Source organism: Pan troglodytes, chromosome 20 (assembly GCF_028858775.2).
Source record: "Pan troglodytes isolate AG18354 chromosome 20, NHGRI_mPanTro3-v2.0_pri, whole genome shotgun sequence".
Taxonomy (NCBI): Eukaryota; Metazoa; Chordata; class Mammalia; order Primates; family Hominidae; genus Pan; species Pan troglodytes.
The window spans coordinates 44,466,632-44,481,637 of record NC_072418.2 but is presented as its reverse complement, the minus strand read 5'-3'; the positions used below and the strand labels follow the sequence as shown (position 1 = coordinate 44,481,637).

The window sequence follows — 15,006 nt, the reverse complement described above, 5'->3', positions numbered from 1 at the left end:
GACTACAGGCACTCATCACCACACCTGGCTAATTTTTGTATTTTTAGTATTTTCTGGTGAGGGTCCAGGTTTCCAGAAACAACTCAGAGACATATGTTAAGATGTTATCTTTAGTTTTCATAGGGAACCAAATATGTTACGACTCCAATTTCCTTGGCTATTGTTTTAAGTTACCATTACCTTCTCGTTGATCAAGTTGCTCATTTACTTCTCAAGCCTAGCTAGATGCCTGGAATTTCCCTTGAAGGAAGTCAAGATTTTCCTTTATCTCCATACTGGCTGATGGTGATCGAGTAAGCCCCTAAGAGGGGCCCCTGCTCCATCTCAAGATGCTGCTAGATTCTACAGTGCCTAATAAACAGCTCTCGCCTGACCGACAAAGAGCTGCTTGCTCTCTGGATAGCAATTCCAAAGTGAACAGACAACATCCTGTTTGGAAGACTGCCACTCTGTTAGAAGAAGCATCAGGAAAACCTTTCTTTTGAGCTATTTATAACTAACAGCAATTGACCAAGTATACTTTTGTGAGTGAAACTGACCTTTCTCCCTGTAAGAATTCTCCAAAATTTGGAAACTATTTGTGAGTATTTTTACTTATGGCAATATAATTATTGGCACAAGCTCAATCAGATTCGGTTTTCTTTCGTAACAGGAATCATTGGAGATACTCATTACTCTTTGAAGGCTTACAGTGGAATGAATTCAAATACAACTTATTTGAGGAATTGAAGTTGACTTTATGGAGCTGATAAGAATCTTCTTGGAAAAAAAAAGACTGGGTATATTTTCAATATGCTTTCCTTTTAAGGTCCCTCACCTGTGGAAAGTAAAGAATGTCACTTTCTGACAGGCTCAGGAACCTCAAGTTATGTAGGGATCTCAAGAAGATGGGGGAATTCACCCAGTTCATACAGGTGAAATTGCTGTTGCGAAGATTATGAATATGAGAGAAGTCCAGCATGGCTGACTTCATCTCGTGTCTGGCCTCAGGCTGGCTGCCCTTGCTCACTCTTGGGCATAGGCCAAGCTAGCCATGGGAGGAATTTAGTTTATAGTTTAACTTTGAAGCACGGATGACAATAGTCTCTCCCTAAAATGAACCCCTTCCTTGCTCAGGGACTGAAACTACCTTTGTATGACAAATGAAAGCCCACAAGATTAAGATTATGAGAGGGGCCTGAATTCTGCTAAAATGCAGGTGTAGCTGACTGATAACAAGTCATTGTCCCACAGCTTGCCTTTCTATAATCTCTTGCTTCTCAGGAGTCACATGGCCAGAGGTCCTGAGATTTCCAGTCCTGTGACCCCCACCCAGAGATGGACTTAATGCATGAGGACCATTTTCCACACCCCTATGATTTCATCCTCAAACAATCAGCAGCAACCATTCCCTAGCCCCCTGCCTGCCAAATTATCCATAAAAATCCTAGCCTCTGAGTTATTAGGGAGATTGATTAATAATCCCAGTCCTACCCCTTGGGTTGCTCTGATTTAATTAAACCTTCTCTACTGCAATACCACGGACTCAGTGAATTGGTTTTGTCTGTGCAATGGGCAAGAAGAACATGTTGCATGGTTATACAGGTACTACAAGCACAGTCTGATGGCAAATTATTGGTTTTGCTTCCTGCCCTTGATGTTTCTAAACATCTAGTCCAAAATTACTTGTGAAAGGTCCAGCAAAGCCAATTTTAAAAGAGGCTATATGGCCAATCACTATTCTTTCTACACATTATTGCAAACAATCAGGCCACGGCTGGGCACGGTGGCTCATGCCTGCAATCCCAGCACTTTGGGAGGCTGAGGCAGGATCACCTGAAATCAGGAGTTCAAGACCAGCCTAGGCAACATGATAAAACCCTGTCTCTACTAAAAATACAAAATTAGCCAGGCATGGTGGCATGCACCTGTAATCCCAGCTACTTGGGAGACTGAGGGAGGAGAATCACTTGAACCTGGGAGGCAGAGATTGCAGTGAGCTGAGATCACACCACTGCACTCCAGCCTGGGCAATAGAGTGAGACTTTGTCTCAAATAATAATAATAATAATAAGACCAAGTATAATGAAATTAAAATTTATTTTGCAAATAAATTGGTCCTACTACAATTTATCCTTCATAGAAATGTGGAAACTGAAGATAAAAAAAATTAGGTTTCAGAAGAAAACTGTACTACACCTGTTATTAGATTCTAGCCCTAAACATTGTTTTTGAGGTTTTTATTATTTACCTGCAATTTGGACTAAATTCTGAATTATTTCCTGACTACAAGTATCCAAGGAATAAATGGGTTTTCTTTTTCTTTATGATAGTTTTAGTTGGCTTCTAATGCAACAACAATTTTTATTGTAATCCTGTGTGCATTCTATTCCTACTATTCAAATTATTAATGTTATAGATCTTTCATTGTAGTACTTCTGAATTAACCAAAATCACAGTATTCTGAAGATGATTCTACAAAGCCTGCTGTTTTCTACAAAGGCTGCTGATGATTTCTACAAAGCCTGCTGTAGTGTTGCTGTGGCCTCTGCTTAAAAAAGTAGAAAACACATTGATGCAGCATGTTCACCCCAACCTCCCCGCCTAAAGGCTCAGGGACCATCGCGGAAGAGGAAGGCGCGTGAGATTGTAAGAGCCGAATTAGGGGGATGGAGTGAGGAGGATAAGGACACTTCATCTTGGATGCTCACCTGCCAAATTGACTTCTGATGAAAGCCAGCTCCAGAAATGTACCTACAGTTACTACTTTCACCTAAAACCTGCCCTTAGTCAAATCCTTCTCTTCTTCTAAGCAATCAACTTCAATTCCTTATATAACCCACAGTATAAAAGGGCTTTTATACCATTCTATCCTATTGCATGTAAGCCTTGGGTCTGGGAGGTAACAGTGTGGGATTCCACCATCTCATCTCCCTGCCACCCAAACATGCCTGCTCTTCTTTAAGCAATATTAAATGTTTGTACTTCAGAAATTTGATTTGTCAGCCTCTTCTTCAGACTCTCAGCTTCTTTGGCCTTTGGGAGTAAATTTGCATAGGCCTGCTCAAAACAGGATGTTCTGGGGGTTTGGGGGTGTGGTTTTGTTTTGTTTTTTGTTTTGTTTAGAGACAGGGTCTCACTCTGTCACCCAGGTTGGAGCGCAGTGGTGCAATCATGGCACACTGCAGCCTCAAACTCCTAGGCTCAAGCAATCCCCCCACCTTGGCCTCCCAAAGTTCTGGGATTACAAGCATAAGCCACCATGCCCAGCCCTGGACTTTTCTTTAAAGACATTTACACAGTGTAGGAATTACTGTGGGTGCACTGCTCAGGTCCCCTTCTCCAGGATGCTCATTCCTACTGCATAGATGATTTTCCTGCAGAGATTTGACCTCAGCTGAAGGGCAGTCACCTGGTCCAGGTGGTTGCTATTCACCTCCTTCCTGAGAACAGCCAACAGCCAGGGACACGCTAGCACAGAGATATAAGAGCGACCAAGGTGAGGCCCCTTCTGTGCTGCGGTGCATGCTCCAGAGCCTCCCTGGGATCAGACTTAGGGTCTCCAGCCAGATCTGGTCTTCCCTGCTTTCCTCGAGCTCCCCAGCGCACTCCTGCAATGCATCTTTTTTTTTTTTTTTTTTTGAGACGGAGTTTCACTCTTGTTGCCCAGGCTGGAATGCAATGGCGCAATCTCAGCTCACCACAACCTCTGCCTCTCGGGTTCAAGTGATTCTCCTTCCTCAGCCTCCCAAGTACCTGGGATTACAGGCATGCACCACCACGCCCAGCTAATTTTGTATTTTTAGTAGAAACGGGTTTCTCCATATTGGTCAGGCTGGTTTCGAACTCCTGACCTCAGTTGATCCTCCTGCCTCAGCCTTCCAAAGTGCTGGGATTACAGGCGTGAGCCACTGTGCCCGGCCCAATGCACCTCTTGAATCACCTCCTCATGCTTTGCTTTTAGAGAACATGATCCCCAACATGTGATTCCAGCAAAGATTCTAGAAAGCCAACCGTGACAATCACTTCTGGGTTCAGATGACCCCCCCCACCGCAAGATGGCAGTGAGCACCTCATCACAGAGGTGCTGATGGTCTGCAGCACCGCGCCAGGCCAGAACGTGCCTTTTACAGAAGAAAATAACCCAGCAGCTGACTAGGATGGTGAGGAGGGCTGGTGAGCACTGCAGTAGTGAGAGGGACACTAGCATCACTGAGATGCAAGTGATGGTCATTTTTCATAGGTCAAAGCTCAAAGCAGGGGACAGTTACAGGGCAGGGCTTCATAGCACCAGTGTGATGAAAGTATCTGGGAGTGGCTAAGGCCAGCACTATGCCATGGGAAGCAAGGTGGGCCTGAGGAGGAGGCAGCAGCGTCAGCCTGCAACAAGTGGGGGCTGCCCTGCAGAGACCTAAGAGTCATGTTATAGAGCACAGTGTCTGTAAGGCCAAGAAGTGTGGACAGCCAAGTGTGTCAATTACTAGACATACTCAAGAGGAGCAGGAAGGGCAGGGCACGGTGGCTCATGCCTATAATCCCAGCTACTTGGGAGACTGAGGAAGGAGAATCGCTTGAACCCGGGAGGTGAAAATTGCAATGAGCCGAGATTTCACCACTGCACTCCAGCCTGTGTAACGGGAGCGGGACTCCATCTCAAAAAAAAAAAGAAAGAGGAAAAAGAAAAAAAGAAAAACCTAGGTATACTTCTCAAGCAAATACAAATAATCAAAACCAATATCATGCCCGGGCACAAATTTCATATATATAACAGATTTAAATATATGAGGGTGATTATCCTCTCATATCTCCATTTTTTTTTGTTTTTCCATTTTTTTCTTTACTAAAAAAAGTTAATGCCAATGACACACAATTTTTTTTTTTTTTGAGATGGAGTCTCACTTCTTCGCCCTGGCTGGAGTGCAATGGCGTGATCTCGACTCACTGCAAAGTCTGCCTCCTGGGTTCAAGCAATTCTCCTGCCTCAGCCTCCCAAGTAGCTGGGACCACAGGAGTGAGCCACCACACCCAGCTAATTTTTGTATTTTTAATAGAGACGGGGTTTCACCATATTGGCCAGGCTGGTCTCAAACTCCTGATCTCAAATAATCTGCCCGCCTCGGCCTCCCAAGATTCTGGGATTATAGGCGTGAGCCACTGCGCCCCGCCTATGTATGATTTTTTTTAAATTTTATTTTCATAAGTTTTTGGGGAACAGATGGTATTTTGTTACATGAGTAATTTCTTTAGTTGTGATTTGTGAGATTTTGGTTCACCCATCAACTGAGAAGTATACACTGAACCCAATTTGTGGTCTTTTATCCCTCACCCCCTTCCCACCCTTTCCCCCGGAGTCCCTGAAGTCCACTGTATCATTCTTATGCCTTTGCATCTTCATAGCTTAGCTCTTGAACCCTTACTTTCTGTTTGAGGGAGAAGACATATCATCTACAAGTAGATACTGTGTAAACATTCCATTGCATGAATATCCCATAACTTATTTATTATTTGTGTTTGGTTATTTGCTGCTATGTAACAACCCCACTCCCAACTAAATCGTGTGACAATTCCATGATTCTGTGGATCAAAAATTCTGAGAATTCAAACCCAAGGAGTTTTGTCTCTGCTCCATGATGCTAAAGCCTCCGCAGGGGTGAGGCAAATGGCTCAGGGTGACTGAAAAGCTCAGGGTTGGAACAGCTGGGGATGAGGCCTCTATGTATAAGATAATTCTTCACTCACAGGTCTGAAACTATGGTGGGGACAGCCAGAAGGCTCGGCTCAGCTGGGACAGTCGCCTGAGCCCTACACATGACCTCTCCAACATGGTGATCCTGAAGCAGTTGGGTTTCTTACACAGCATCACACTTTTTTTTTTTTGAGATGAAATATTGCTCTATCACCCAGGCTGGAGTGCAGTGGCACGATCTCAGCTCACTGCAGCCTCCGCCTACCAGGTTCAAGCGATTCTCCTGCTCCAGCCTCCCAAGTTGCTGAGATTGCAGGCGCCTGCCACCAAGCCCAGCTAATTTTTGTATTTTTAGTAGAGACAGGGTTTCACCTTTTTGGCCAGGCTAGTCTTGACCTCTTGACCTCAGGCGATCCGCCTGCCTCGGCCTCCCAAAGTGCTGGGATTACAGGCATGAGCCACCGCGCCCGGCCAAAGCTCACACTTCTTATGATTCAGCCTTAGATGTCACATCAGTTCACTTTCCCCACACTTATTAGTGTTAGAAGTCACAAGCCCACCCATACTCAGGGGACTGGCACACAGACCCCACTCTCAATGGAAGGGGTGGGACACCTCCATTCCTGCTGATGGGCATTTGGGTAACTTCCTGTTTGAAGCTATTAAGATTGGGCTGCTGTGGCCGGGCGCGGTGGCTCATGCCTGTAATCCCAGCACTTTGGGAGGCCGAGGCGGGCGGATCACGAAGTCAGGAGATCGAGACCATCCTGGCTAACACGGTGAAACCCCATCTTTACTAAAAATACCAAAAAAAAAAAAAAAAAATTAGCTGGGCATGGTAGTGGGCGCCTGTAGTCCCAGCTACTCGGGAGGCTGAGGCAGGAGAACGGCGTGAACCCGGGAGGCGGAGCTTGCAGTGAGCCGAGATTGTGCCACTGCACTCCAGCCTAGGCGACAGAGCAAGACTCCGTCTCCAAAAAAAAAAAAAAAAAAAAGATTGGGCTGCTGTGACTATTCTAGTAGGTGTCTTTGGTGAGCGCCTACGCGTGTTTCTCTTTTTCTCTTTAGTATATGCCCAGGAGGGGAACTGCTGGCTCCCAGATACCGTATGTTCAGGGTCACACACACTTCCACAGGGTTTTCCAAAGCCCTTGTACCAGCACGCACTCCCAGCACCTGTGTGACTGCTCCAGCTGTCCCACAGTCTCATCAGTTCTATTGCTGATATTTTCATTTTAGCTTAAGTTATATTTAATAGGAAAATTACCGTTGCCTCTGCCCCTCGTTCCTGCCTGTAGGAGTTTCTCGTAGCTGTTGCTACAAGTGGCCACAAATTTGTCACTTAAACCCACACAAATTGATGTCCTTATGGCTTTGGAGTCAGAAGTGTCAACTGAAGGTACTAGCAGGGCTGTACTGACCTGGTGGCCTCAGGGAGCATCTGTGCTGCTTCTCCACCTTCTAGAGGCTGCTGCATCCCTCGCTCCAGCCCCTTCCTGACACCACTCACCCTCCTACTTCTGTTATCACACCCTCACCTTCTCTGTGTTCAGGGCTCCCTCTGTCTCTCTCTTGCAAGCACACTTGGGATTCCATTGAGGGCCACCCACATAACCCAGGAGAATTTCTCCACCTCAATATCCTTAACAACTGCAAAGCCCTTTTGCCATAAAAGTTACCATTCACGGGTTCCAGGGATTGTGACATGGGTAGTTTTAGGAGTGATTATTCCTGCCTGTCTCCCGCTCACCAGAACTTGGACTTTCTCTCTCAACAGGAGCCCCCTGTGTGGGAATAGCCTGTCTCAACGACGCCCTCTATAAGGACCTGCTTCCTCAAAGGACCTCATAGTCGGGTCCTGCCCCTCAGTGTCCAGTCTGCCTTGGCTGGAGGGGCTGCAGCGGTGTGTGTTGGCGCCACCTGGTGGAGACAGGGCATCACAGCAGGTGGGAGCCCAGTAGAAGCACAACCAAGCCCCATGGGTAATGTTTAAAATTTTCTGGCTAAGCGCTGTGGCTCACGCCTGTAATTCCAGCACTTTGGGAGGCCGAGGCGGGTGGATCACATGAGGACGGGAGTTTGAGACCAGCCTGGCCAACATGGTGAAACATCCCCTCTACTAAAAAATACAGAAAAATTAGCTGGACATGTGGCGCGCGCCTGTAATCCCAGCTACTCGAGAGGCTGAGACACGAGAATCGCTTCAACCCCGGAGGGGTTGCCGAGATCGCGCCACTGCACTCCAGGCTGGGCGATAGAGCGAGACTTTGTCTCAAAAAAAAAAAAAAAAAAAAAAAAAAGAAGAGGGAGGGGAGGGGAGGGGAGGGGAGGGGAAAAGGGGGAATTTGTTTGGAGCTGAGACATCCATCTTCTCCTGACCTCAGATATTTGCACTCCTGGTTATGAAGCCTTCACACTTGGACTGAATACACCACCAGCTTTCCCGATTTCCAGCTTGCAAATGGCAGATCGTGAGACTTCTCAGCTTCCATAACTACATGAGCCAATTTATATATATAAATTGGGTTCTTCAGAAAAACAGAATAAATTATATATATAGCTAAGTTATACGTATAATTTAATTAAATTATGCGTATAATTATATATATAATTTATTCTGTTTTTCTGGAGAACCCTACTGACACAAATGTTGAGCATCTTTTCATGTGCTTATTGGCTTAATAACTTGTATATCTTCTTTGGGGAAATGTCTATTCAAGTTCTTTGCCCATTTTGTAACTGAACTATTAATATTTGTCTTTACATTGTTGAGTTGTAAAAGTTCCTTATATATTCTAGATACTAGAGCCTTATCAGATATATTTCTGCAACTATTTTCTCCTAATATATAGGTTGCCTTTTTATTTTCTTTTTCTTTTTTTTTTTATTGAGACAGTCTCACTCTGTCACCCAGGCTGGAGTGCAGTGGCATGATCTTGGCTCACTGCAGACTCGACCTGCCAGGCTCAAGCAATTCTCCCACTTCAGCCTCCTGAGTAGCTGAGGTTATAGGCACTTGCCATCGCACCCAGCTAATTTTTGTATTTTTTAGTACAGCCGAGGTTTCGCCATGTTGCCTAGGTTGGTCTTGAACTCCCTGCCTCAAAGCGATCTGTCAGCCTCACTCTCCCTAAGTGCTGGAAGTACAGGTGTGAGCCACAGTGCCCGGCCATCTATTTTCAATAGTGTTTTTCGATGTACACAGGTTTGGAATTTTGATAATGTTCAATTCATCCAATTTTTTTTTTTTTTTTGGTTCTTTCTACTGGACCACCACTCTTGAGCCCTCTAATCCAACCTCCACGCGGCAGCCAGAGGGAGCTCTCTAAATGTAATTACTCTTTCCCTGCTCCACCTGCTCAAAACAGTGTCACATTTGTGATTTAAAACAGTATTTCTCAAACCTAATTTGCAAACAAAGCAGCTGGAACTCTTCTTGTATGCACAGAATCTGATTTGGTTGGTCTGGCATGGGTCTGGGAGTGAGCACACCTACCAAGCGGCTGCTGGGGTAACTTGCGTTTTCCACTGATGATTTCAGCAATGTTTCCGGTCCCACATGTTCCTCCAGAACCTTGTACTCCCCCATGAAAAGGTGGAGTCCATTTCCCCTTCCTTTATTTACTTATTTTTTTGAGACGAAGTTTCACTCTTGTTGCCCAGGCTGGAGTGCAATGGCGTGATCTCAGCTCACCGCAACCTCCGCCTCCTGGGTTCAAGCAATGCTTCTACCTCAGCCTCCCGAGTAGCTGGGATTACAGGTATGTGCCACCACGCCCAGCTAATTTTGTATTTTTAGTAGAGATGGGGTTTCTCCATGTCGGTCAGGCTGGTCTCGAACTCCCAACCTCAGGTGATCCGCCCGCCTCGGCCTCCCAAAGTGCTGGGATTACAGGTGTAAACCACCACGCCTGGCTATTTCCCCTTCCTTTGAACCTGATCAGGACTTTGCGATGGCATCAACATGGTGAGAGTGACCCTCCATGGCTTATGAGGCTGGGTTACACAAGGCGATGTTGCTTCTGACTGGCTCCCTCTCAGGATACATGCCCTTGGAACCCATCCTCTAAGCTCGTTGGGAGCCCAACTTAGCCCATGTGGAGACAAGACAGGAAGAGAAACAGAGGCACCCCCAGCCCTCAGCCAGCATCAACTGCCAGACAAGAGAGCAAATGCGCCAACAATGATTGTAGCTGAAGCCTCAGACAGCGTGGAGCAGAGATGAGGGATCCCTGCAGATTGCAGATGCGTGAGCAAAATGCATGCTGTCACTGTTTTGAAACAACAATGTTTGGGGGCTGTTTGTTATGCAGCAATAGACAGCTGTAACAATGCTGTTACTGCTGTGTTCCATGAATGACTGCACTTTGAGTAGCAGGGGGCTAGATCACTAGATAAGCCCCATGGCTTCTGTGTATGCTATTTTTCTACTTTTATATTCTTTTCATTCACTTTTTTTTTTTTTGAGACAGAGTCTCACTCTGTTGCCCAGGTGGGAGTGCAGTGGTGCAATCTTGGCGGACTGCAACCTCCACTTCCCGGGTTCAAGCAATTATTGTGCCTCAGCCTCCTGAGTAGTTGCGACTATAGATGCACCCCCATGCCTGGCTAGTTTCTGTATTTTTAGTAGAGACGGGGTTTTGCCATGTTGGCCAGGCTGATCTCAGACTCCTGACCTCAGGTGATCCGCCCACCTCGGCCTCCCAAAGTGCTGGGATTACAGGCGTGAGCCACCGCACCCAGCCTCATTCACTTTCTTTACTTGGCTCATTTTTCCTTGTTGCCTCAATTCTCCTCTAAGATCACTTTCCTGACATTTCAGCCTGGGCCTGTTGCCTTCTCTGGGTCCCCTCCGCCTCCTGTGCCTCCCCCATCTCAGCCTTGATCCCTCAGATTATACTTCCTCTGTCCCCACCCTGACCATCTTGGCTGTCCCTGGATAGGGATGGGTATCTTCTCCCACTGGTCTGGGAGATCTGGAGGGACAGGCCTGGAAAAGACTTGGTCACTGCTGGAAGGAGCTCAGTTAGTGTGGTGCTGAGGACAGTACGGGTGAGGCTGGCCCCTTCACCCAAACTCCCACTCTCTTCCATAGATTTCACCTTTGTGGCCCAGGCCATAGGATTAGGGCAACTCCCCTTAAACATCGAGTCCATCCTCCAAGCTGTCCTTTTTTTTTTTTTTTTTTTTTTGGGACGGAGTCTCGCTCTGTTGCCCAGGCTGGAGTGCAGTGGCGCGATCTCGGCTCACTGCAAGCTCCACCTCCAGGGTTCACGCCATTCTCCTGCCTCAGCCTCCCGAGTAGCTGGGAATACAGGTGCCTGCCACCACACCCGGCTAATTTTTTGTATTTTTAGTTGAGACGGGGTTTCACCGTGTTAGTCAGGATGGTCTCAATCTCCTGACCTCGTGATCTGCCCGCCTCGGCCTCCCAAAGTGCTGGGATTACAGGCATGAGCCATCGCGCCCGGCCTCATGCTGTTCTTGAATAGTGAGCACCTGTTACAAGTCGCCCCGCCAGCCTCTCCCTTGTACCCCCCTCATCTCTTTCTCCCCAAGAGACACAGGACCCTGGCACTTGTGAAGCATGACCCAGACCCTGGGGCCATGGCATCCAACATCCTCATTCCCCATGACCCCTACTGTCTAGATGTAGCTGCCAAGAGACCCCCAGACTCCCCGGGCCTCTGTCTAGAGTGCCAAGACAGGGAGAGAATGCCCTGCCGCTTGCATGCTCTGTGGGGTGTCCTTCCCCCTTCCCTGGCTGCTAGGCGTGACTTCAACGTTCTCCCCAACCCCCAAACAGCAGCACTGACACCAGCTGCAGACCTGGCTCAGGTTAGCTAATGAGGACCAGGCTGGGGATGGAGCCTGAACCCCTAAACCCCAGTCCTGTACCCCACCCTAATCCTGGGGTCTCCACTGGACAAAATGAAGCAGCTTGGTTTTTCGTTGTTATTGTTTTTGAGATAGAGTATCTCTCTGTCTCCCAGGTTGGAGTGCAGTGGCGTGATCTCAGCTCACTGCAGCCTCCGCCTCCCGGGTTCAAGCGATTCTTGTGCCGCAGCCTCCCCAGTAGCTGGGATTACAGGCGCGTGCCACCATACCCAGCTAATTTTTGTATTTTTAGTAGAGACAGGGTTTCACCATGTTGGTCAGGCTGGTCTGAAACTCCTGACCTCAAGTGATTTCCCAGCCTCGGCCTCCCAAAGTGGAAGCGGCTTATTTTTAAGGAGAAAACTCCCGTGGAAAGGAATCAGCACCTCCTCTGTCAACATTTCACTTCTCTGAAAAGACTCTCACTTCCAACAGAAAGTGCTTTGTAAACACAACAATGAGGCTGGGCGAGGTGGCTCATGCCTGTAATCCCAGCACTTTGGGAAGCTGAGGCGAGTGGATCACGAGGTCAGAAGTTCGAGACCAGCCTGACCAACATGGTGAAACCCCGTCTCTACTAAAAATACAAAAATCAGTTCCGTGTGGTGGCGTGAGCCTGTAATCCCAGCTACTCAGGAGGCTGAGGCAGGAGAATGGCTTGAACCCAGGAGGTGGAGGTTGCAATGAGCCGAGATCACGCCACTGCACTCCAGCCTGGGCAACAGAGTGAGACTCCGTCTCAAAAAAAAAAAAAAAAAAAAAGAATGAGAACATATGGACACAGGGAGGGGAACAATACACACAACAAAATTTAGAAACAGGTGAAAACAATTTTAGTAATATTTTTACTAATACTGATATGCTCAAAATATTATTATTTCAACAAGTAATCTAAAAATTATTGAGATGTCTTATGTTCTTTTCATCATACTAAGCCTTTAATATTTGGTGTGTATTTTACACTCACAGCACATCTCAATTTGCAGTCCCCATGTTTCAAGCACTAAATAACCATGTGTGTCCGGTGGCTACCATACCGGACAGCGTTGATCTGAAATCGCATCTGTATGCATCACCATATTTGCAGAGATCCCCATCTCAGCAGCACACCTGAGGCTCATCTGCGAAAGCACCTGCAACTTCTCTACAACCTCCCACATCACCTCCAAACACATCCTCATGTCATCTGCAAACACACCCATAGCTCACAGGCCAATGCCTAAATATCATTGCAGGCACCTTCAGAGAAAGCACTTACTAAAGGGGTATACTTGATTCCACATCTGACTTGACCTGCAAATCTCCCTTCCCCTTTACATGCATTTGCATCTCATTTGTATGTCAATCTAAATCCACTGGCAGAGCCTCAGATCATCATCTCAAAGTCAGGTGGATGTGGGGCTGGGCAGGCCTCCAGGTGTTCCTCCTCCTGCTTCCTCTGGGGCTCTTGATCCTCCTCCTCTTCCTTGCTGCTCTCCTCCTCCTCCTCCAATATCGTGACCAGTTCCTCCCGCAGCGCCCCCATCTCCAGCCCCAGGCTGCACAGCTGTCCCAGCAGCTGGACATCCACTCGGCGCAGGTTCCCCTGCCGGTAGGAAGGGGACGTCACAGGGATGCCACCCCAGAGAGCAAGGGGTCTCTCCAGGACCTGGGTGAGAGCAGGTCCCAACTCATGTCCTGGCCACAGCGCCTGGGCAGGGTCCTCACTGTGCCCGTGGACCCTAACTGCCTTCCTGCTTCTCAGAGTGTCTCTTGATCTCTAACTCTTCTCTTTGTCTCTCCATTTCATTGTCCCTGACGTCTCTCTCTCTCTCTCTGTCTCCTCCCTCTCTTATCTATATCTGTCCCTGTTTCCCTTTGTCTCTGTCCCCATTTATTTTTTGTCTTTCCACGCCCCTGTCTCTCTGTCTTTATGTGTTGCCATTTCTCTGCCCCTGCCTTTGGCTCTCTTTCTCTCGCTTGCCCTCTCTCTGCCCTCCCCAACTTTCTCAAATTCAGTCTGTCTCTCCATCTCTGTTCCTGCTCTCAGTCTCTGCTTCCCACCTCTGTCCCTCTCTTTTGGGATCTCCCTGTCCCCACCTCTGTTCCCGTCCCTCACTCTATGTCTGTCTCTCGGTGTCTGTACATGCCTCTCATGTCTCTGCTTCTATCTCTCAGATTCTGTCTTTCGATCTCTGGCCTTCTCTATTTTTGTTCATTTCCATTCATTCTCATTTCCTCTCTTTCTCTTTCCCTTCCAAACCCCTCACTCACCAGCTCCTCCCTGATCCACAGCAGACTATCGCAGGCACCTCCAGTGTCTGCCCCTGCAGTCCTGAGGGTCTGACCAGGGATTTCCACTGGGGAGACCTCCCTCAGGGCCTGGGGGGGTGGGCCCAGCCCCGGAGGCACCAGTCCAGCCTGACTCAGCTGCCTCCACAGCTCCATCGTCTCTGAGCTATGGCTGCAAGGAGCAGGAAGTAGCAAGGTCCAGGGTGGCCTGGTCCCCTGGGGAGCTGTGTGCGTGGTGGAGAGTAAAGGGCAGAGGGAGTGGGATGGGGGTTCCTGGGAAAGGTATCCCAAAGTCCACTCTTCAGAGAGAATCAGCTGGCCTTGTGCTTTTCTTTTTCCTTCTGAAGTCTAACCTCAACTCTGCTCACAGGGTTCAAACATAGCCTCTTGCAGAGGTCTAACTTCACCCTTCCCTGCCTGTCTCAGGCCTGACCCCTCAGGGGCGCTCAGTGTCTGTAGATGCCTGGCACCCTCTGTCCTTCCACCTGCCCCCCCCCACCACCACCTCTCCAGCCTCTCCTCAGCCTCCATTTGACCTCTGGCTTGCCCATAGCTTGGTCCTTGCTTGTCCTCTTGGCACGGGTCATCCTAGGGCTTTCCCACCAGTGTGCCTTTGTGGGCAGGAATGGCTCCCAGGGGCACCAAGACAGCAATCCCTTAGCTGGAGTGCCTGTGTCCAGGCTGCTGGCCTAGGGCCAAGCAGCCAATTCTGCTGACCCTGGACTTGCCTATGGGTATATTATCCCTGTTGAGGGTGAGGGCTTCTGCTGTGGAAAAGTCTGGGAAGCACTGCAGGCCTCTCTCGGCCTTGGACCCTTCCTTCAGACCCAAGGTGCATATATATACATATATATAATGGTAGATCATGAGGTCAGGAGATCAAGACCATCCTGGCCACATGGTGAAACCCCGTCTCTAGTAAAACACAAAAAATTAGCCGGGCATGCTGCCGCGTGCCTGTAGTCCCAGCTACTCGGGAGGCTGAGGCAGGAGAATGGTGTGAACCCGGGAGGTGGAGGTTGCAGTAAGCCAAGAGCACGCCACTGCATTCCAGCATGGCGACAGAGCAAGACTCCATCTTAAAATAAACAAATGAACAATATATATATATGTATTTTTTTTTTTGAGACAGAGTCTCGCTCTGTCATCCAGGCTGGACTGCAGTGGTGCAATCTTGGCTCACTGCAACCTCC

The 15,006-nt window shown here is 48.1% G+C and overlaps 1 protein-coding gene and 1 long non-coding RNA gene across 2 annotated transcripts in view; one reads left to right on the top strand and one right to left on the bottom strand.

The window, feature by feature from the left end:
• Nucleotides 1-2,977, top strand: part of LOC100614154 (uncharacterized) — a 48,695-nt gene extending 45,718 nt beyond the window's left edge. The window contains exon 3 of the long non-coding RNA XR_010153876.1: nucleotides 653-2,977. This is a non-coding gene — a long non-coding RNA (uncharacterized LOC100614154). The remainder of the gene's footprint in view (nucleotides 1-652) is intronic.
• A 9,394-nt stretch (nucleotides 2,978-12,371) lies between these two features.
• Nucleotides 12,372-14,151, bottom strand: ERICH4 (glutamate rich 4). Its single transcript, XM_016936057.4, has 2 exons — nucleotides 13,796-14,151; nucleotides 12,372-13,127 (listed from the first exon to the last, which is right to left on the bottom strand). The coding sequence occupies exons 1-2, from the start codon at nucleotides 13,967-13,969 to the stop codon at nucleotides 12,909-12,911; spliced, it is 393 nt and encodes a 130-aa protein (XP_016791546.1). The 5' UTR covers nucleotides 13,970-14,151; the 3' UTR covers nucleotides 12,372-12,908.
• Between the last annotated feature and the right edge of the window lie 855 nt (nucleotides 14,152-15,006).